The sequence below is a fragment of the Capricornis sumatraensis genome, chromosome 10 (assembly GCF_032405125.1).
Source record: "Capricornis sumatraensis isolate serow.1 chromosome 10, serow.2, whole genome shotgun sequence".
NCBI classification, from domain to species: domain Eukaryota; kingdom Metazoa; phylum Chordata; class Mammalia; order Artiodactyla; family Bovidae; genus Capricornis; species Capricornis sumatraensis.
In genome coordinates, this window is record NC_091078.1 from 94,698,750 (window position 1) to 94,721,728 (window position 22,979).

General features: G+C 60.2%; 1 protein-coding gene across 4 annotated transcripts in view; it reads right to left on the reverse strand.

Annotated features, from left to right (window-relative positions):
- Window positions 1-4,507: 4,507 nt before the first annotated feature.
- TEX264 (testis expressed 264, ER-phagy receptor) overlaps window positions 4,508-22,979 on the reverse strand; it is a 30,897-nt gene continuing 12,425 nt past the window's right edge. For all 4 annotated transcript variants that reach the window (XM_068982305.1, XM_068982307.1, XM_068982308.1 and 1 more), the window contains exons 4-6: window positions 21,025-21,246; window positions 8,405-8,573; window positions 4,508-5,101 (exon numbers count right to left, since the gene is read on the reverse strand). In XM_068982305.1, the coding sequence (XP_068838406.1) occupies window positions 4,806-5,101; window positions 8,405-8,573; window positions 21,025-21,246 (687 nt within the window). In that variant the 3' untranslated portion in view covers window positions 4,508-4,805. The remainder of the gene's footprint in view (window positions 5,102-8,404; window positions 8,574-21,024; window positions 21,247-22,979) is intronic.

A 22,979-nucleotide genomic window follows, 5' to 3' on the forward strand; every position in this document is an offset into this window, starting at 1 on the left:
GGCCCCAGAGGGGATGGATGGGTCCGGCAGACCTGGGCCTCCAGGGGAGGAGGGCAGAAGCAGCAAAAGCAAAGAGAGGTGGAAATAGACCAGGAAAGGACAGACAGGAAGAGGATGAGGAGGGACCCAGCTCCTGCAGAGAGAGAGAGACAGACAGACAAACAGGTAGGGAGAAGTGGAACTTGAGAGTGGCTAGCCCTCCTGACTCTGCTTCCCCTAAACTTATTTCCCAGGGACTGAGGAGCCAGGGAGAGGTGGTGCCCGTAACTAGGATGAGAAGCTCCTGGGACACCCCTTGGCCTGTCCCCCAGTCCTGCCTGGATCTGGGGTTGGAGATGGGCTCTGCGCTCATCCTAAATTTAGCAGAGGTGGAGAAACTACACAGGGTAGAGGCCCAAACAGAAAACAGAAGACCCAGAAGAATCTCCAGCACCCTGCACAAACCTCCTGGGACCCCAAAGTCAACAGCTTTGCAGCAGAAGGTCACAGTTACAAACTTGGGGGTCCAGTCCCCATCCCTGGGTTTCCAGAGAGGAGCCATTGAGGGCTGAGAACCCACCAGGGAAGCGGGAAGGAAGAAGCTCTAAATGGTAGTCTCGAACTCTAGGGAAGCTCAAATGTGTACCCAAGGTTCCCAGCCTCTCCTCCTGACTGAGGAAGTAAACAGAGACTCTGGGTCTTGAAAGTTAGACAGCGAGGTAGAGAGGCTGGCCCCAGGGAGGGACACTGAAGTGGCCACAGGTCCTAAGGTCAACAGGGAAAGTAGATGTGAGTGTGTGTGTGTGTGTGTGTGTGTGTGTGTGTGTGTGTGTGTGTGTGTGTCAGGGGTGGTGGGCAGTCCATCTACTCAAAATCTCAGAACAGGGTTCAGGGTGAGACTTTTGGACACCTTAACACTATGTATATAGACTGCCATTTGAGACTTTTTGCCTTCGTTTTCTCTTCAGTTCACAACCAAGCAGAGAAAGTCACCACCTCCAATCTCCCTGTCCTTGGCCTCAGGGCCCTGTTCACCCTGGCCCTCAGAGACTCTTGCCTCCCTCTTCCACTCTGCACCCCATCATTTGTGCCCCAGCTGCCCACCCAGACACCCATGCCACACAGGCTCTCACAATAGCACAGGCTCAGGCAGGCTAGGAGAGGGAAACTGAGCCTGCCGAAGGGCAGAACTAGTCCAAGGACCCCACGTCCTGGCCACAGAGACAAGGGCTCTTCACTTGGCCCCCTCAGCACCCCAGGGTTACTCTCCTGCTGGGGCCAGGCCAGGGGACCTGTGATCCTGTGCATCCCCAGAAAGAAGCAGCTCAAGCAGGCAAACAGGAGAGAGAGGTAAGCATGAAGGCCAACACAGATGGGGGCACAGACCCAATGGGAGCTGAGTCCAAATGAGTCAACCACAATCCTCCCACAGGGGTGGCTGAGACCAAAGCTCCAACAGGGACAGAACCTTGAAGGGGAGAGAGAACCTCAGAAGCAGGGCAGCCTGAGAGCCTGGGCCACAAGATTTGGGGAGATGGAGCCTGAGAGGCTGAGACAGACAGAGGCACAGACAGAAAGACTGACCAAAGGACCGAGGGGTAGGAGGAACGAGGAGCAAGATGCAGGGCGTGCGATCTTTGGGGAAGAAAGGCGGGACGCCTGGGGCTGCCTTCCCGCTTCCCGGAGCTCCTGACTAGCGCTGTCTGGATGCCCTGGCCAGTCCCTGCCCCGGGCGCCCCGGAACTCGAGAGCCCGAGGGACCCCAGGATCGATACGGTCGGTGGCGGCCGCAGCAGCACCCGGCTTACCCTACCTTGCGCGCTCCGCTCTGGCGTGGAGAAAAACCGAGCGGAGCGAGCCGGGGGCACGGGGTTCCAGCTCCTGCTGGTTCGCTAGCTCGCTCGCTCCCTGGCTCGGCAGCTCTGCGCTCTGCCCGCCCGCTCGGCCGGCCGCTTTCAATCGCTGCCCGCCCCGCCCCCGGCCCCGGCCCGCCCCCAACCCCTCCTCCGTCCCTCCTCACTCCCGATCTCCCGCGCCCAACCCGGCCTCCGCCTCCCTCCATACGCCTGCAACACTCCCCTGCTCTTCAGGAGCACCGGCCCGACGCTGTCCACCTTGTGGTGCTGAATCCGCGGGCTCTCCTGCCCTCTGCTAGAGCAGGTGCCTCGGGTCCCCTCCGCCCCAAGTCAGACTGAGTCCCAGAAGACCAGCGAGCATGAGGCACGCGGCTGGGAAGGTCACTGAGCCCAGTGGGGTGCGCACAGTGCTGTGGGTTTCCATCTGTGAGAGCGGGAAGGCTGGCTCTTGGGTTGTGGGGTGCCCCCCTAGGGGACAGGTAATGGGGCACGTGGGACCAAGGGGGAGCGCTTAGCCTGCTGCCTCCCTGTCCTCACGTCCCTTCTCCCTACCCACTCCCATACTGCGTTCCCATCCACATGCCAGGGCTGGGGTTAGGGCATGTCTTCAGTCCCGACTAAGAGCTGGGGCCTGAGTCACTAGAAGGAAGAGATGGAGCGAGAAGGGATGGGGGAGGGGGGAAAGGGTCAGAGGAAGATGGAACCTTCTCTTCCTTCCTGCAGATGAACTTTAAAGCCATTATACCCCCCCACACCCCCCAACCCTGACCTCCCCTGACCTCTCCACGAATCTCGACTCTCATGTGTAAAGGGTATTAATGGCAAAGAGATACCAAGCTTGGGTGGGGGGTGGGGTTGCAGGCCCAGGGACTTAGGGTCAACCCTGAGGGACAAGCTGGGGCCAGCAGGGGGATCTGGGAGGGGAGGGGGCTGGGGAAGAGGCTCCTGAAACTGGCGGCTGTGTAGGAGGGAGTGGTAGCAGGAGCTGGAGCCCACACAGCGGGGACAGCTCTGAGAAGACATTCTTGACTCTTGTTCCCTCCTGCAGCGGAGTGAGAAAGGATGCCCCTGGGTAGGGGCCAGGGATAATCGGCATCGCCAGACTATACTGAAGGATTTGGGAAGGTAGGGTGCTGCACCGAGATGTAGCCTCGGAGCCACTCTGCACACACGCTAACTAGCATGTGCGAGCCGCACAGGGTCTCTCAACATGTGTTCCCCAGGCGCTGCCCTTTCCTCCACAGGTGTCAGGAGAGGCGAAGCCAGCTCGGACGCAGGCCTGTGAGCACACAGCACATCCAGGTGCCTCTGGTACACACAGCTACACGTGGGCTCAGGGGATTCTCACCGAGGAAGGACAGGCTTTTTCCCTGGACACAGAAGCCCAATGCCCCACTGCTCTGGAAAGTGCACAGCTGCGCAACAGACCAACACATCAAACCCAAACAAACACAAACTCCATCGCTAATGGGAGGCGAGGTGGCAGCAGCATAAGGGTGCAGAGCTGTCAGACAAGGCCTCGGAGACAGACATGCTGTCTTCACTTCCTGCTGCTCTCACCCTCTCCGGCTGTCTCAGCGCAGCTGCTCCCTGGGGTCCGTGAGCGATGGGCCGGGTCCCTGGAGCAGAGGGGTTGACAGCAGCGGGGTGCTGAGGTGAGGGGACTGCACAGCAACCCCAGCCCACCCACCAAGGCAGCCACGCCAAAGACATCGGGCCTTAAACACAGCGCAAGCCCGGGTGGCCTGGTGTGTAGCCTGCAGCAAGTGAGCCACGCGGCCCTACTGCAGCACATGGACAGGCAGTTACACACCCAGCTGTGCACACGCGCTCACACACCCAGCCTTACATGAAGAGCTGCACGTGTGCACATGGCCGCACACACAGCATAACACACAAACACACAACTGTACACACAGACACAGCTCTACACGTGGACACAGCTGTCCACAGGGACATGTCCACACATATATGGCTAGTCACGGACACACAGCTGCAGAGACCTACTACAGCTTTATATATGGACAGAGAAACACACAGCTTTCCACTTGAACACACCCCCACACACAGGCAGCTGTACACACATAGCTTATATGGACAAGCCCTGAGTGATGGTTCCAAACAGCCAGGTTCTCACCCCTGTAGCACAACTGCACTTAAGACACTGCGCACAGGAGCACGTGCAGTCACACCACCATCCACACAGCCAGCCACGCCCTGGACCACCGCCACCTGACCCATCCGCGGTTACACATAAAAAACCAAAAGCACGTGCGTGTGCTTGCACACACACGGGTACACAGGCACTGGCAAGGATGTCCTCACCGGCTGGGCAGATGGCCAGGGTCAGCACCTGAGCCATGGACACGAAGGTGCCCCTCTGTTGCAGGCAAAGGCGGGTGGAGGGCACCCGAGGATCAGCTTTCATGCCCTTTGTCCCGCCTGGCCTGCTCTCCTGAAGCCTGGGGGAGACCCTGGGGCTGCTGCAATGGAGGAGCAGCTGTCAAGGAGAGCTACACAGCAGGGGCAAAGGGCCTCCAATTCCCCCACCCCACCCCGGCCCAGGGCAGCAGGGCACCTTCCTCTTCTCAGGTCGGGGGTGCTCCTGCCCACTCCGGGCCTATCTGCACAGGACTCCCCAAGGGGGAACAAACACACAGCACAAATCCAGGTGAAAACAAGAAAATCATTTTTTTTATTCCGGGTCCCGGAAGCTCAAAGTGAATCTGAATAAAAAGATGTAACAGGGGTGGCAGCCCCAGGGGCTGGGTGCAGATAACAGTCCTGGGTCCCCTGGCTCTGGGGGGCCGAGAGGACAGTGAGGAGCAGGCTTGGCCAGAGGCCTGGGGCGGAAGAAGTCAGGGCTATGTGAGAGCCCTGGCCCCAAGGTGAGGCCGGGAGGTGAAGGAAGAGGACTGCAGAGACGCTCAGTTCCATAGCAGCGGCGCCACAGGGAGGTGCAGGCCGCGGTTACTCCTCGCCCTTCTCCGGGGTACTGGGCTCCCGGGGCCACTTGGGAGCCCCCAGGGGCTCAGTCTCAGGGCTGAGCCGTGGCTCCCCCAGGGCTCCCTCGCCCTCCAGGTCAAGCTCCTCGAAAGATGAGCCGCTGGCACCTGACTCGCTGTAGCTGTGCTCGCTGCGGGTGTCTCCATCGTCCCAGCCGCGGCTGGGGGACATCCCGGGGGACAGTGTGGCCGCTGAAGTGTCCCGGCTGCCAGGACCCAGCTCCAGGCTCACAGAACTCGTGTCGCTCATTGTGTCAGCACCTGGAGGGGGAAGGGGGGGGCTCAGGTTAGCTGGGACCCCCACCCTCTCCTCCAGGGAGAGGACTGAGGCTCTCTGACCAGCAACAGCGACTCAGCCTGCAGTGTGCTCATGAATAATAAAGCTGCCCCAGGCTCAGGAGGCTCGTTCCCGCTGCCCTCTGCCCTGCCTGGGGGTCCACTGACAGGGCAGAGCCAGAGAAGAGGGGCCGGGTGGGGTGGGGGGAGGGGGAGAAGGTCAGCCTGCTGCCCCCCGAGCCCCCCGCAGCCCATTAAGGACCCTTCAGCCCTGACCTGAGGAGCTGAGGGTAGAACAAAGACTCCAGTAGAGTCCCCTCCTCCACTTCCCCTTTCAGGCTTGGAGACGGGTTTGTCCAAGGCCAGAACGCTGCCCAGGAGGCCCGAGGACAGCGGAAGGGACCAGGAGGCCTGCTCTCCTGTGCTGCTGCCCACACGCAGGGCTCCCCAAGGGGCAGCCGTGTCCCTGCCCCTGGCCCGCACTGAGCCCCAACTTGAGGAGGATGCTAAGGGAGGAGTTTGATGAAGAAGTCCTGAGAAATTCTCAACAGCCAGTTACAGGGGAGGAGGGTGTGGGGATGAAGCATTTTAAGGACTTTCTTCCTCTATGCCTGGGTCACCCCAGAGGAGCCCTTACCCATCCCCAACTTCTAGTGGCTCCTGAGCCCCAAAGCTGCAGGAGGGGACCACGGAGCACTCTGCTACCTGCTGGGGAGCCCTGAGATCCATCCTAGCCTGCTCCTCCTATCCCCAATACATCCTCTGGGCCAGGTTCATCTGCCCTCTTCTGGAGCAGCCTCTCAATTCATCTCAGACCAGAGGCACCAAAAACGGCTGGGGGCGGCAAGGAGAGGCAGAGAGCTCAGGCCCACTGTGTGTAGGAATTCAGACCGACAGAAGGTGGACATGCCTCCCTTCCAGTGGGAGAGGGAGGGGGCAGCAGTCAAACATCACAGAAGGTGAGGGGTGGGCCAGCTTCCGCAGATCCTATCTCCATGGTGATGGAGCCCCAAGTCCGGCACAGCTGGGGACTGCTTGGCATTTGGACTTGGCCTGGAACTTTCACTGAGCCTCAGCTGGGGCTCAGGGTGGGTATGTGTAGGGCGTCTACTTCCTAAGCCTCCTCGGCCCCCAGATGACTCTGGGCCCTACTGCAGGGGTGAGGTGAGCCCTGCAAGGGCCAGGTTGCTGGCCCAGGGCCCTAGTCTTGCTGGGGCCTCAGTCCTGGCTCCCAGGGTGGAGGCATTCAAGAGTGAACCAGGACAGGTCCCTGAGTTGTGGGTGGTTCTCTCTGACCCTGGGGCAGGACAGCAGCCCCTCTTTTTCTCCTTAAGTGATAACTGGTGCCCCAGAGGCTGCAGGCCTGAATGGAGCAAAAGAGGGGAATAATTCCTCCCTGGCCCCAACAGGGTTAACCTGCCCACACAGCCAAGGGCTCTCTAGGAACCCAGGTGTGGGGACCCACCTGCTTGCCAGCTGCCTGCCTCCTCCCTCTTCCAGCCCCTTGGCTACCGGTGATCAAAGGAGGAGCCCAGGGCTGCCCCTTCAGGCCAGCCTGCCAGGGGAGAACAGGTCCCGGGCACATGTGGACACCCCGACTAAAGAGTGCAAGGCAGGGGAGGGACAGCCCTCCAGCTCCATCAGGGTCTGTGCAGGAGCAAGTCCGAGCCCTGGGCCTGTGTCTCCGGGCAGGACAGACCAGACCAGGCATGGCAGCACCCAAACCCCCCAGGCTGCTGAGGCAGAGAATGAAGCTGCCACCTCACCCCAGTCCCTCTCTCCTCCACTGCCCACAGCCAGTGCAAGGAGATCAAATATTCATCGCCTCTCTGGAGCTAAATAATACATCAATGTAATAACAGGCAGAAGGCAGTTAATCACCCCTTTCACCTCTGAGCCCAAGTGGGGGCCACAGCAGGGAGGCAGAAAGGGACAGGCCAAGTCTCGGGCAGCCAAGCGCCCACCACACACCACAGTGCAAGTGGCATGCACCTGGCAGGCGGACACCCGGAGTCCACCCCAGGTGCCAGGGCAGACCCTGTCGGAGGTGGGCAGACCTCTGGCCCCCAACTTCAGGGAGTGGGCAGGCAGGCTGGTAGGGAGGACAGGCCGAGAAGCTGGGGGCGTGGTAGCGAGGCTGCAGCCAGCTGGAGCGGGTGCCAAGTAGTCCTTCAACACCCCTGGCAGGCAGTGTTTGGAAGGGGAGCTGGGTGGGTGGGCCAAGGAGGCGGGCAGCAGAGGGAGGTTGAAGGAAGGTCAGGGTGTTCCCCTTCCTGCCCTGGGGACTGCCAGGGTCTGCTGACCTTGTGCCACGTCCTGGGCCCACAGTAGGGGCGCTGAAGAGTGTCTGCCAGGCGCTACCAGGCGGGTGGGAGCAGTGCCCCATGGAGGTAATTAAGTGGCAGATGAAGTTAACTGTGTTGGACATGGCCCCTAGGGAGTGAAGACAGCCTCCCGATACCCGCCCCTGCTCGCACCGACACATGTCTCTCAGGGTGACCTTGGCTGTTGAAGACTGGATGGACAGAGGGAGCCTCCCAGAGCAGGAGGGGAAGAAGGCAGTCACTCCCTGGTCCTGCGCCACTCCCACAGGTCACGGACTGCCAGGTTCCCACAAGGCTCCCAGCAGGGCCGAGGCTGAGACCCTCTAGACCACTTGGGATGTTACCAGCCGGCCCCCTGGCCTCCTGGGGACAGCCCAGGGGTAGACTGAGAGCACGCAAGCCACTTGGTGCCCGGGCCTGGGGTAGGAGGGCTGGCTCTGGTGGAAGGGGCAGGGGCTTGTCTCCTGTCTCCCTCTGCGTGCTCTCTGGCTCCTCCCTGAAAGGGACAAAGCAGCTGGCTCCGGTCAGGGCCCAGACCAGAGGGACACCGTGTTCCCCTCCTTACCTTCCACATCCAGGGTCAATCTCCCTTCTAATGAGCCTGACCCAAGCAATGCCTTTCCTGAGCAGCCTCAGCAATGCCCCCACCCCGCCGTGAGCATCCAGCTGTCTGTGATCTGAGCTTCCAAGGGTTCTCCTGCTGCACCTGAAGGTGAAGGGAATCCAGGGCAGGATCTCTATCTGCATTGCCAGGGAAACGTGTGAAGCCACGCCTCCATGGATCCGTGTGTCTAGGGACAGGCAAGTCTGCACATGGGGAGCTGGGTCCCTTCTGCCACCTCTGCCAAGCCAAGGTCTGGACACCGACAGGGCCACACAGCCAGGGAGGAGGCTCTTTCACCAGGCCCACACATCCAGGAGGGGGGATCCAGGTGAGACCCCACCCTCACCCCCGACCCTGTACCTGTGCCATCCATCAAGGCGTCATTGGCCTCTGCAGGCCCCCGGCTCTTCCGCTCTGTCTCCTTCACCTCAGGCACATAGAAGTCTCCCTGCCGTGCCAGGGGGCACATGAAATAGATCTGGTCTTGCTGGTAGATCTCCAGCCGTGGGTGGGCACACAACTTCCGCTCCTTGTTGGAGAGCACGAAAGGCAGAATGAGCCCTACAGGGCCTCTGATGTGTCCCCAAGTGGCCCCAGAAACCGTTCACTGTTTCCTCCCTCCCGGGGGGCTGGCTCCTCCTGCCCCAATCTCCCCCAAGTTCCAAATCTCTGCTGAGGGAGGCACCCACACAGCATCCTGTGGGCAGGGCCCACACCCAAGGGGACAGTGCTCTAACGACCTGGGAGTCCTAGACAGGTGCTGAAAGGACTCAGGAGCCTGGCACTGCTAATCCTGGTACCAAAGGCTGTTCCAGAAAGCACTGTCTCACAGAGCCTTGAAGCTGAGCACCCCAACTTCCCTAGGACAGGGACCCCAAAATCTGTGGCCCCAGGCACCCAAGCCAAGGTCTTACCTGCCAGACTTGCCATCCCTGGACCTGACCTCCTCTCTGCCCTGGACAAGGCTGTCTTACCAGCCAATGTTAGGGGAGGCCAGGGCCTGACTCTCAGACCTCCAGTCCTTGCCCTTGCAGGCATGTTACGGACAAAGCCTGAACAGGGGCTCCAGGCCAGCCAAACCCCTCTTCCACTCCCATCTCCCTGCCTGTTTAGGTCTATCCCAACCTCTGAGACTACTGGACATGGCTGGTTCCCACCCCTTCTCAGACCTGGGTCCAGGATTTCGGTGGAGGTGGCAGACCCTAGGCTGGAGGGACAGACAGGACAAGTGATCTAACACTGGACACTGGCCGACACCCCAGTGGGCTGAAACACCAGCTTATAGGCCCTACGTGGAGTCAGGCAGTCCACTCCTGTCTGGACACAGAACCCAGGGCTCTGCAGCCCCCAACACATGTGGAAGTGGCATGGACGCATGAGAGAGCTGCCCTGACACGGGCAGACACACCAGGACAGCTGCCCCCCTCCCTGCAACAGAGCTCAACTACCCACCAAGACGACTGCGAGGCCCCTGCCCTGCCACTTCTCACCCGCCAACCTCCACAACACGGCTATTTATAGCACTGGCCCGGCTCTCACCATGAGCTCTGAAATGAGCCTTCCACTTAGCAGTAATGAGAGACTTACTGCCTGGTGGGGAGAAGCCTCTCCAGGACTCCACTTGTCAGCCTGCCTGGCCAAGCTTAGGCTTGAGGAACCCCTCTCAATTGAAGCAAGGGGAAACAGGTAAAAATGAGCCCCCGGGAGAGAGAAGGAAGGAAGGTTTATCCAGCCAGGGCCCTCAGCAACTGGCTGGAGGCCATGTGGGGGTGGATGTCCTGGCCCAAGGTCTAGCTGCAGCTCAGCCTGTGACTCCATGGAAGACCCGGACAAGGCCTTTCGTCCCAAGTCTCTCTGCACTCAAACAGAGTAGGCCACCCTAGCCCTGACGCGTCCAAGAGCACTGAAAGGAAGTCATTATTTTTAACAGTTTGGATCTGATCTTTTTGCTAACTTGGGTCATCTCACAAGTCCACGGTCCCAGCTCTTCCGACCTCCGAACACACCAGTGGCTGCCTCTGGTTTTCCACCCACCCACACAGCCACCCCAGCCCTGGTCTTCAAGAGGAGGGTGAACAAGGACACAGCATCAGGAATGAGGAGCTACCGGGCTCTGGAGCCCCTGTAATGCCAGCACTTGGGGGCAAGCATGTGCCAAACCTGAACCCCTCAGTGTATTGGGTCACGTCACCAAGGCCAGGGGCAGGGAGGTTCCCTGAAGAGGTCCAGGTCATGCCCTGGGAGCTAAAGGTAAAAAAGGGCCCCCCAAACCCAGTCGGGGCATGGCCTTCCCCAGCATGCCAGGCTCTGGGCATCAAAGGGTCCAAAAGGAAGCTGCCGAGTGGCCACCACAGCAGCAGACCACTTGGAGGCCGTCTCTCAGGGCTGGAGACACGGGGCTTTGGGGGAGGCTTGCAGGAACCAAGGCTGTGGGCACCCAGAAACTCTAGGGACAGCCCTCGCAAACGCTCAAGCCACCTGCCGAGCTTCCCTTCTGCAAGCGACAGGGGTGATGAGAGGGATCAGTGCCCTTTCCACCCTCTCCTTGAGACTAGGCATCAGGGTGGGTACCACCAAGCAGCCACCCTTGCCACCTGCTCTGCCAGCCCCCTCATTGGCAGGCGGGAGGCAGCTCTGTGGCTGTTCTGTGCATCTGCCTCCTCCGGAGAGCCCGGCTCTGAAGTTGCCTGGCTGTGGACAGCCCTGTTGCCATGGAAACTGCACCCTCCATCCTTGCTGTCGCCTTCATCTCAAAGCTGTCCACGAGAACAGAGGAACAGGGGAGACAGAGGAGGGAGAGAAAACTGGCCTGGGGCTGGCCGGGCCTTCCTGCCCTGCCCAGCGTTCCCTCCTCACAGCACCCCACACAGAGCGCCAGCTGCCCAAGTCTGTCCCCAGGCCCCTGGAGGGGCAGCCTCATACCGCACCCAGCCCATTCCTACCCCTGCCACCTGGGGGTGGGGGGACCCTGGCCCTCCCTGTTGGAGAGAGGCATGGAGCTAATTAAAATCTCATTGACAGCTCAGCCTTAAATCATTTTAACACATGCCAGATCCTGTCAAAATTCAGGATCAGAGCAGAGAAGGGGCAGGAAGAAGGCAAAGGCACAAACTTCCAACCCAGGCCCAGAAGCAGGTGGAGGGGCTTAACTGTCCAGTAGCCTCTCCTTGAGACCCCTTTCCACGCTTTGCCCACTGACCAACAATGAGTCAGGGACAGAGGGTGGGGGCAGGACTGGCCAGATGCTCTGTCCCTAAGTGATCAGGCAGAGAGAACAAGCCCTTTCCCGCCCAGACAGGGACAGCTTCTGCGAGACGAGAGGAGAGCCAGGGGCCAGCTCCCAGGTCCTTGCTGCACCACCCAGCAGCATGGTGATGACCTGGTGAACACTTGAAAATCATCGGAGGAAGGCAAGGCCAGCTGCCTCTCCCTCAGCCAGCCCCAGGGAGCCCTTGGAGAACTGACTGCCAAGGACACCAGGCCAATGCCACACTGGGCTGCAGAGAGGGGCCTGGATGGGCCTGGAGTCTTCCTAGCCCTAGGCTCACCCCCTCCCACAGCCCAGATAGTCAGAGGCTTGAGAAAGCATCGCCAGGACAGGGGAACCTGCTCTGACCACTGAAGCCACTGGTCATGTGATGAGCCACTACCCAGGGCAACTCGCTCCCACACACAGACTCAAGGGGATCCTAACGCCTTGCTCCCAGGTGGGAGAGACTGAGGTGTCTACAGTTCTCCTCACCTAACAGGAAGAAGGCAACTATTCATGCCAAGGTGCCACCAGCAATGGCTAGAGACTGGATCTAGCATTCCAGTCCCTCAGACACATCTCCAAGGCCTCCCTCCCATCTGGGCCTTCCACACACAGAAACTAGACGGGAGACTTGGGACACCACCCATAACGCAGGGATTTCCAGGAGACCTGTCATCAGCACTGCCCCCGCCATGCCTGCACCGGCATCACAGCCCCATGGGAAGCCGGCTGACATGGGAAGCCGGCTGACAAGGGAAGGAGCAGCGTGCCAAGGTCACCGTGGCGCCACTGTCTCGGCCACCTTGGAACACTCCACATACTCCTTCCTCGCCTCAGGCTGAGCCCACATCCCGGGGGGTGCAGCTCAGGCATCCTGCAAAAGAACTAGACTGGCATGCCAGGCCCAGGCTCCCCCCAGGACCCATACTGCCTCCCTGATGGTTCTTACTGAATGAGGGGAGGGAGGCGGGAGGAAGACGAGGACCGGAACTGCCCTCATTTGGTGCTCTGCTCTCAGGCCATCAGCCTGTGCCCTGGCCTGGGCTCGGGGTGGGCAGCGTGTGGCGTGCAGAAGAGGTCAGGCCGGGAGCTGGGGAGGCAGGATGGGTCCCAAACCTGGGTGCCCAGAGCCTGGGTCTGCTCAGAGATAAGTGGCCTCAGATCCCCAAAAAGGCATGGCCATGGGTCATGCATCTCCTAGAGGAGCCCTAGGCCCAGAAATGAAGGAGGGCTGCTCTATCCACCTCCACCCCATCACTGCGCTCTACTTCCTGTCTCACTGGGGTGAGGGGCCCCGGGTCTTCCTGTTCACTGAGTGGCCCAGGCCGACCTGCCTCTCCACGCGGGTCTGGACAGCTGGGCAGCCACACAGCCAGCACACAGCTGTTGCATCCCACTGAGGTGGCGGCATCTCTTCACTGGGTGAAGTCAGGCATGCTCATTTTTAATTACACAGACACTGACGTGCAGCCGCCTGCACACAGCAGTCCCTGCAGGTGGGGGCTCAGACCCTGGAGGGCCCTTAGGCAGCCGGTCTGTGCAAAGCGATGCGGGAGGCGCAGCAGGGGCTGCGGCTGGAACGTGGCACATTGTTATTATTCTGCCCGGGAACTTCTGTCAACTTCCCTCTCCCTGGATCCCTCTCATCCCCAGTGGGCCTTCCGACCACCTCTGGCCCAGAACCTAACTGTCTGGGGCAGAAGGTGACAGCAGGACACACTCCGGAGACCCTGAAGTGCTGACAGGGGGGCCATCAGGAGGGCTCAGAGCTCTGCAAACGAGAGGCAAAGGGGAAAAGGAATGAAATGGGGCTGCTGGGAGCAACAGGACCGAGCAGGCATGAAGTGGCAGAAAGAGCTCCAAGCAGGTGCCTAGGGCCTCGGTCTGGCTATGGACAAATGGGTGGGTTCCCCCTCGGACTCAGTCTTTACTGTTTAGCTTTTGTGACCCCGTGGACTGAAGGCCACCAGGCTCCTCTGTCCATGGGATTCTCCAGGCAAGAACACTAGAGTGGGTTGCCAGTTCCTTCTCCAGGGGATCTTCCCAACCCAGGGATTGAATTCTTGCCTCCTGAATTGCAGGGGGATTCTTTACTGCTGAGCAACCAAAGATGTCTGGGTCTCAATCTGCCCAACTGTAGGATGAAAGAGTCTAGAAGAGATGATCTCAAAATAAGTGAGGAACTGGAGAAGAGGAGTAAAAACTCTGCTACTTAAAGACAGGACAACTGTGCACCTGAAAACCTGAAGAAGAATCAATGGAGAAACTACCACAAATATTAAGTCCGCAGTATTAACAGAAGCACAGCCCGTTTGTCTTTGCACTCGCCAGCTAGTTAGAAGACAAAACAGAAGCAAGAGCTGAAGGCCCTCTTGGGGCAGGGTCTCCCTGAGGGCTGAAAGGCCCGCCCTGGCCCCAAAGGCAGGGGAAGGCAGAGGAGCCAGGCCTGGATGGGGCAGGAGTCTGGGGAAGACTGCAGACAGGGAAGGTGTGAGGGAGAGCGGGGCGCGGTGCCTGGCACCCCAGCCTGCTGTGCCTGCTGCCGCCGCTGCCTGAAAACTTTTCATTTTCACCTCAGAGCCGGCAGCTTGCCATGCAATTTACACCTCTGCTCATATCCCTGCACACCCAGGCCCTGGCTTCCTGGGCAGCCCAGGAGGGGGACCTCAGCAGAGTGGAGACTAGGGTGACTGGGGTATGAAGAAGCCGAGGAGGGTGGTTCCCTCTAGGCAGGCATGGGGGCACAGGCCCTTACGCACCTAATACCTGGGTCGATTGGGAAGGCCCTGACACACAGCCACGCCCAGCCTTTCCTCAGGGTCCACATGGCCAATACTCAATCCCAGCTCGGCCCTGCTCTGGCCTTCTGGGCCCTTGCGGAGCAGGAGCAGACGGCTGAGGAGTTGTGGGGGTGAGGACCCCCAAGGGCAGCTTGTGGGTTCAGACCTGGGATCCTACCACTCTCCTTTCCAATCTAGAAGGGGAGCCACAGCCTCCTAGATGACAGGCTCTACAGCCCACCCCTCTCCAAGATCCCGCCGCTGTTTGCAGCATCTGTGCAGTCAAGGACCTTGAGCCCCGTTCGGCTTATGAGCCAATGAAAATGTTGCTGATTGATTATCTACCAGCGGGAAGGCTGCTTGGTGCAGATGGAGCCGTGAAGTCAGGCGCCTGGGAGCCAAGAGCAACCAGCAAGTGCCAGGGGGAAGGACAGGTGGGCCACTGGGCACAGAGGAGTGGGGGGAAAGGGAGAAGCTAGGGGAGGAGGAGAAGGCCCTGAACTTCTCATCTCCGACTGGCACCTCCGCTCACCTCTCAGGGAAGACCCTCTTTCTGGAGCCTTAGGTTTCCTGTCTGCATATCCAGACAGGCAGTTTCTCCTGGTCTGAGGGCTCCACTAAAAGGCAGAGCTCTTCTGCTGTGGAGGGACCTCCCTCCTTGGAATCTCTCCTCCTTCCTTGTTCCTGGAATCCCAAGTTCTCTGGAGAAGAGTAGAAGAATTCTTCCCTGGGAAAAGCCCATCTGCCTGGGGAAGACTGCTCTCCTGGGACTGCTGACGGCGCAAGCCCACAGCACCATCCAGACAAGCCTCAGCCCCCAGGGTCCTGCAGGGCTGCCAAGCTACCATATCCGAGCTGGTATTTCGAGTGCGGTGGCTCCCACGCCCGCCCCAGCAAAGGCTGGCTTTGCGCTTTCATTCCTGGGGGTAGGGCAGTGGGGAGGGGTGAGCCAGAGAGGCTGAGGAACAGGTTCCAGGGCCCGGACAGAGGGGAGAGCCTCAGCCTCCTGCGTGGGCTTCCCTACTCAGCATCCAGGGACGACAGGGAAGCCGAGCCCCCGTGCGTGTGTAGGGGGAGGTGGGGTGGAGGTCTCCTCCTGGCTCAGGGGAACCTGGGAATGGCGTCACCGCTACTCTCTGCTGAACTGCTGGTACTGAGAGTCTGACTGCAGCCTCTGACTCTTCCTCTCTCTCTCTCCCAGTGCTCTAGCCTTGTTCCAAAGCCAGCCCGGAAGCTGTCACTCATCTGCTCACATACCATTCGTGGCTCCCTAAACCCTGCAGGACCCAGCCTCATCTCTTGGGCCCAAATTCTTGCTCCTCCTCTGCACCCCGGCCACAGCGGATACACAAGCCACGCCCCCTCACTGCCTCTGCTTGGTCTGCCTTCCTACCTAGAGAACGCTACCCATCCTTCAAGGCTCAGCCCAGATTCCACCCTCTACCCCCGAAGGTTGCTTTGCCTTTCCCAGTGAACCCACCTCTCCCCTCCCCACCCCACGCCCCCGAGGCACAGCTAAGCGTTGTGGCTGGGAGAGATGGTGGGAGGGGAGCGTCCTGGGGGCTTTACCCCTCAGCCCCTGTCCTGGTGGCACTGAGCTGCGCGGGCCAGCGAGCAGGGGGCAGGAACATGGGCCGCGAGCTGGCCTGGGAGCCCCGGGAGGGAGCCTGGGAACGGAGACGTCGCCACCTCACTGAGGGCGAGGATGTGGCCCCAAGAGGCACGGCAGCAGCTGCTTCCTGTGCCCAGAACAGCTGCCAAGGTCTCCCTTAACGAGTCCCTGCTGGGCCAGTGGGCAGCCAGGCTCTTCCCGCCCCTGCTTCTGGCTCCCCCAGCAGGCTCCTACATTGACAGCCTCGGCGGCTTACTCTGCCCACGAGGGCTGGAGACAGAGGATTGGGTGGGTGTGAGGCCACCGGGCTGCTATCCCAGGCCCACTCTGGGGACCACTCCCAGCGCAACCCAAGTTTGTGACGACTCCTCAGCCTCTTGGGCCCAGCCCCCATCACACACAGGGCAGAGGGACAAAAGGCGCGCAGCCATCCGCGGGTCTGTCCAGGGGAGACGCGGTCACTGCTTCAGCCCCCGACCTGGAGCAACCTCCATTCCCCTGTCCTCAGGGTCCTGACTGGTAAAGCCAAGGGGACGCTGGCTTTGACTAGGATGCGATGCCTGCTTCCCAGCTGGTTCCTCCATGGCCCAAACAACGCCACACAAAAGAGGGCTTAGTGAATAACTGTGGAGGAAGTGACTGAGCTGAGATACCAGGAGGGCTTTTCCTACTAAAAATAAGGTTCGGAAACCCTCCCACATTAGCTCAGCAAAGGTGATGGGCAGGGAAAGAGAGGACCCCAAATGCCATATCCTACGGGGGCTTCCTCACCTGGATTCCCACCGCCAGTAGCACCCTGCACCCTGTTGGTATTCTGGCCTCAGCGGGGACTCAAACTGCTCCCACCACTGACTCCCTCAAAGTCACCCGGACAGGTTGAGGGAAAACATACACAGGCGATCTGGAGCCACTGGAGGGCCCAAGACTCTGACCACGCTGCTGGGAGGTGCCTCCCTGCCCACAGCCCAACAGGCTGACCACCTCTGCAGGCGCCCCACGGAGGCCCCCGCTTCTGTTTTCAGCTGGCCGTCCCTGGACACTGCCGGCCTCTCACCCACCACTTGGGTTCAAGCACAGCCCTTCTGGGGAGATCGCCACCTTGACCCTCCCCTGGGCTTCCTCCAGGTCCAGCTTCCAGCTCCCCAACAAAGTCCTCTTCTGGGAACCCTCTGGCCCCCACCTGCACAAGGGATGAGGCCTGGCGCCTCCCAGCTCCACTCACACGGCAACTGCAGCGGAGTCCTCAGGATCTAGGGTGGACGTCTGGTCGGCTGGGGACGGTGGAGGCAGCTGCCCAGTGATGCAGACGGGGGTTTTCAAACCAGGCAAGTCTCAAACATCCTCCTCCAAAAAAAAGCTCAGGAGGTCATCTGATGTGTCAAACCCCGAGGCAGAGCTAGCCCGGCTGAAGCAGGTAAAGGTCTGAGTGCAGCCCCCACCCCTGGCTGCCAGCCGCGGGGGCACCAGAGCACAGCACCGAGGCTCCTGACCCCAGAACAGTTTGAGAACTGAGGTCTGCGGTCTCTGCTCACAGCTGTCCCTGGCGGGATAGCCCCGTCAACCCGGCTATCCCAGGACTCTACCACCAAGCTGCCCCCACTGGGGGAACTCTCCTGCTCTGCCTGTCACCCTTCTCCAGGGCCCGCCTGCATTTCCCAGCCAAGCAGCCTCCACACAGACAATGCTCTGTCTCCCCAGATTCAAGAGATGTACAGACTTCAAAAGGACCCTCTCTTGAAAACTCAGGAAAAGCAGAGACCTGGGGAAGAGGGTTTGTGGAAAAGATCATACATCCTGTCGGAAGGAAGTCAGGCACAGGGGGCTTTGCTGACCAGTCTAACATTCCCCGTGATCTCCTCGCCAGCCACAGACAGACAGGAGCCAAGTCTCAGTGACCTCACACACCATTCCACACAGGGACCCTGGGCCTCCAGCTCTGCTCTGGTCTGTTTCGCGTGCCCCAAGCATTCCTTGGACGCTCGTCGAGACTGGTCCCACCTGGAGGTGAGTCTTGAGACCTCTGTCTGCTGCTCTGGGCTGGAGTCCAGGGCCCACCCCTTCTGTAGCCTTAGAATTTCAAGGGAGCTCAGTCCCCGTCTTCAGTTGACCGAGAACACCCCTCCTGGGCTCTGCGCAGGGTCTCCTCCTGCCCTGGAGGCTTACTAATTCTCTGGACTGCAGAGGAGTGGCCTGACAGAGCTGGGGGGTCTTCCACCAAGGGACCCCTCACACACGTGCTGCCCCAGAGTGCCTGGCCTGGGGCCCCAGTGGTTCCCGTGGAGGGAGGCAGAGTCTAGCTCCTACAGCCTGTCAGACTGCCAAGTTGGGAAAGCCTGGCCAGAGAGCCAGGGGCTTCCCCACAGACCACAGGGCTGGGATCCAGCCGTCCTTCCAGAACTCCCACAGAGGCCTGACAAGTGCTTCTCTCTGGGCGCCTCACAGAGGCCCCCAGGACCTTGCTGTTCCATGCGACCAATGCTGTCCCCAGCTCAGAAACATCTCCCGCTGCCAGGACAGCAGCTGCTCTCCACGCCCCACCTGAGGCTCTGGGATCACACACCTTCCATCCTCGCCCGAGCCTCTGGGGAAGCAGGTGAGGCTGCCTCCTCTGGCGACTGCTTCCCTCACCCCTCTCGAAATAGAAAGCCGGCCAGCTGCTGTCACTGTGTTTGAAGCAACTCTGCAGCAGACCCAGCCTCCTCCAGAGAGAAGCCAGCCAGGTGGGGAAAGAAGACGTGTGCACATGTATGTACTGTGTATACACAGATGCGCATGCACACACACACACACACACACACACGCACACAGTTAAAGGCATGTCAGGGTTGGGAGAGTTGGAAGGGCCCAGAGTCTTTTCAGCATCCTCTCTTCTCTGGTTCCTGGCGGTCAGGGGGAAGAGAGCTGTGAGAGAGAGCCTTACATTCTCTGCAGCCACCCAGGCTGAGAGTCACAGGGCCAACCCCTGGCCACTGCAGGCGGAGACCAACAAAGAGAACCTGCCCCTTCCTCGTCTTTCACCTGGCTTTGTTTCCCAGGATGAAAGATCAGGCTGAACACGGGGGCAGAGGTGACCCCATCCGCAGAAACCAGCAGAGCAGCTGGGCCGTGCCTGCGCTGTGGGCAGCCTGGCGTCTCTCTCTCTCCCCCAGCTGGTGGCCCAGCCCACACAGCACGCCTCACAGACATCCCTGAGAAGCCCCTTGCACTGCCCTGCACCTGTGGCTTCCGCATCCCAGGCAGGAGAGGGGATGGTACACCCCCTGCTGCCGCCCCAGCCCCAGGAACACTGAGCCGGGAGCACAGCTGACAGGCCCCCAGGAAGGCAGTGGTAGGAGGAAGGGCTTTCATCAAAGAGGTGACGTCAGAACCAGGCAACTTGTGAAGCTGTCAGGGGCCGGGAAACGTGGACAAAGGTGTCTAAAAATAAACTCCCGAAGCCAAGAAAAGGCTCTGGTGGCTGAGTGGCTCGCCACCACACCACATGCCACACGTCCTGTTCTGAGGTCCAGAACCCAGAAAGTCTCTTCCCAGGGATGCTCCCCCAGACGGGCCCTTGAATCTGAGGACGATGCAGACAGGACCGGAGACACCGCACACCAGCCCCTCCTGGGGACAAACGCTGAGTAGGCCTCGGGCACTGATGCCTGCCTTCCTGCCCTCACCACCCGCCAGCTCCCCCAGGCCCCCTCACCCTGCCCCGGGCCTCCAGCCCACCCCAGGCCCCCGCGCCCTTCTGGCTGGCACCCTCCAGCCCACAAAGGCGACCCTCCTCCGTCCTCCCCACGCCCCTTCCCCGCCACAGCAGCCCTCCTGCTTCTCTCCCCCGCCCCGCCCACCACGGCCACAGCTGGCGACCCCGGGGCCCCAACCTTTCGTTCCCCAGCCCTGACAGAGACTCTCACACCCCCTCCACCAGGGCGTGTCTGAGCTCCCACATCCATCACCAAGGCCCTGTCTCGTTTCCCAAGATGCTCTGGAGAACAACAAGCCACCAGGCTCTCCCCAGACCGCCAGGCTCACACTCCTGTCGACTCTGTCCTCCTGTTCCCCGACCCCGGCCACGCCGGCCATGCCCCTGCCCAGCCGCTGCTGCCGCGGCTGTCCTCCAGGGCAAATGCTGTCAATAGGCGCAGGTCGCCAAACATATCCACCCTCTGTTCCTAACCCTCTGTGAACCCCAGACTCCACACATCACTGCCGACCCCACACCCTGCCTAGGATGCCCCCCAGGCAGACCCCCTGACACAGCCCACAGAGCTGGTTGCCCCTCATCTCCTCCCTCCGCCTTTCTTACGTCAGTGGAGACACGCTCACCCACCCACCCTGGCCAGAGGGGACCGCGGCGTGATTCTCCCACTCCTCCTCCCTCCAATCCAACCCACCCACAACGTCAACAGTTCTACCTCCGAAACAGACTGCACATCTCCACCTTGTCTGCATCTCCGCAGCCACTGCCCCAGCCCAAGCTGCCACCATGCACAGCAGGACTCCTAACAGCTTCAAGCACCTCCGCCCGGCCCCCACGAGCCACAACCCGGGTTCCGGCTGAACGCTGTACAGACTTCCCACTGTCTTTAGAGCAAACCCATGCTCTTCACCCTCGCTCTGCCGAGAACGTTCCTACCACCCCTCCAAGGGCTCTTCTAGGATTTTTGCCTGAGACGTCACCTCCTCCGAGAGGCCATCCCTGACCACCCTGTTCACTCGGTTCCCTGCCTTTTCTCACCCTCTCCTCTCCTAGTACCCATCCCATTTTTGTCTGACATTATCACCTATCTCCACCGCCTCACTGTAAACACCTATTTCACACACCAGGATCTCACACCATGTCCAGCATAGCACCTGGCACAGACATTTGAAAAATACGAGGCGGACAGATGAATAAGCCATCGCTTCCAAGCCCAAGTCGGGGTCATCTCCCTAGCACCCAAGTTTCCAAATGTTTTAGAGGAGGAGGAGGAGGAATTTACAGAAGGGAAAGTCTGTCTCGGGGCCCTTGGTCTGCAAGCCTCCAGCAGGATGGGGCACGGTGGGCCTGGAGTGGGAGCTGAACACTAAGGATGTCTACGGTCCAAGTCAGAGCTTAAAGGACACGGCTGGACTTTTCAACAAATTCCCTGTGCTCCTGGGAGATGCTTGGGACCCACAAGGTCTTGGGTGTGTAGAAGAAATGTCAGTAGCCTCTGCCCATCTTTGTAGCTCCACAGGCACCTGCTCCATGAGGTGCCACCCTCCCCAGACCACCTTTCCCCGCAGGTGAGGCAGGCCTCCCAGTTCCCACTCAAAGGACTGGCTGTCCCTTCTCACACACACACACACACGACTTGTGTCTCACCTTGATGTAGGCATCCAGGGCAGGATGGACCCGGCGGGGAACCAGCCAGATGGACAGGGGGGTGGTGTAGGGGAAGGTGGCCGTCACCACATGGCTGGGCGCCGGGAAGCAGAACACCTTGAAGCCAAATTTCTGATAGAGTCGGATGAGCTCAGGGGAGGGCGACTCCTCACCTTCACTCAGAATGCTGCCCACTGCACAGCGGCACTTTTCAGGGGGCACCTGGGGAGGCAGAGCAGGGGTGTCAGGGCTGGCGAAGGACGGAGGCCCACAAGCCTCTTGCTTCCTGGCTTCTGGGCCAGCTGGGGCCTGGGGGAACTACCAGCTCTAACAAGCCACACAGCCCAGACCCCACAATGGAGCTGACAGTTTTCCTGCTGAAACCCAGGCCTGCAGCATCCTGTCTCATGCATTCTCCACTGCCCAGGGCAGGCCCCTGCTGGCTGCAAAGAGGCCACAGGAGCACTGGTCAGGAAGCAGAGTGAGACCCTTGGCCCCAGGGTCTTGGGCAGGGCTGGCCCCCATCACCAAGGCCTCCGTACCTCTGCTCCAACCCACGCCCTTTCCTAAACCCTGCCCCACTTCCAGAGCCCCTTTATTGGCTGAGAATGCTGGTTCCCTCCAAATCTCTCTGGGCCCCTAGTACCTACACCTCACTGTGTTCTGCTCCCCTCCCTCCCCTGGCTCCCACAAACTGCAGGCAGATAAGGGCTCCCAGGCTCTGAGACTTCCTAGGGTTGACTCCAGGCATGCCAAGCCCAGTACTTACTTTTCCTCCTAGCATCAAGGGGCCCTGGTGTGTCTCACCTCCTGCCGCCTGAATCTGTACCAGCCCCCAGGAGTATCTGTTCCTAAACCCGAGAGACTTACCAGAGACCTGGGGCTCTCTGTCCCAGGTTTCCCTCGATCAGAAGGCCCTCCCTGGGGCCTACTAACCCCTCAGTTTAAACTCCTTCTACCTGCACGTTCCCTCTCCTCAGCCTGCCATCCCAGTACCGTGGAGTCATGTTTGCCTGTCTCTGCCCTTCCATGGCCCTTTCCAGGCCTGGTCAACAGTCCCCTAAGGGACCCTCAGCCCTGCCCTGCCTTTCTGTTCTGGCCAAGTAAGCCCTGACCCTGGAGTGTCACTTTGCCTGAAGTGGACACCGAATCCCACCTCTGCATAGTCCCTGGGGGGCACCCCAACTCTCTGCAGCTCGGTCCCCTTGAATCCTAGGTCGTTAGGCATAGCTCAGGGCTTTGGGGGCAGGCAATATGGGGCAGTGGTCAGGACCACAGCTTCTGGAGAGAGGGAGGCCTGCGTGTGAATCTCAAGTCCCGTGTTCTGGATGAGTCCCTTGGTTTCCTGAAGCCCAGTGCCTAGATAACAACTTACAGAACTCTATTAAATGAGACACTTCCCAGGAGGCCTTAGCATGGTCTGGCACTTGCCATGGTCCACATGACAAGCGCTCCATACGTGTCAGTTATAGTAGCTATGACATAGGCCAAACAAGAGGTAACCACTGGCCTAGAATGCCCATTTACCCAAACCTCCGAACATGCAGCTCCTCCCTGCGCATCCTTCAGGCCCAAACGCCCTCCGGATGGCCTTATCAGGGTGGCTCGACAGCAGCCCCATGCTGTGACCTGCTGCCTCCATCAAGCCAACCTTGCATCACTTCTCTCAACCCAATGCTTCCCCCACCCTCCCCAGAGGAGCTGAGACTGCTGCAATACCACCTCTTGCCTCTAGATGGTGCAACCGCCCCACTCACACCCAAGACTTGAGGATGGACAGAATGCCAGGCGGCTCCAGAGGGCAGGTCTCAGGCTGACAGACCAAAGGACAGTGCCTGCGCCGAAGCCCATCTTTCTGTTCCTAAACTAGTGACCTATGCCATACAAAAGAAACACCTGCTGCTGCTGCTTCTAAGTCGCTTCAGTCGTGTGCTACTCTGTGCGACCCCAGAGAC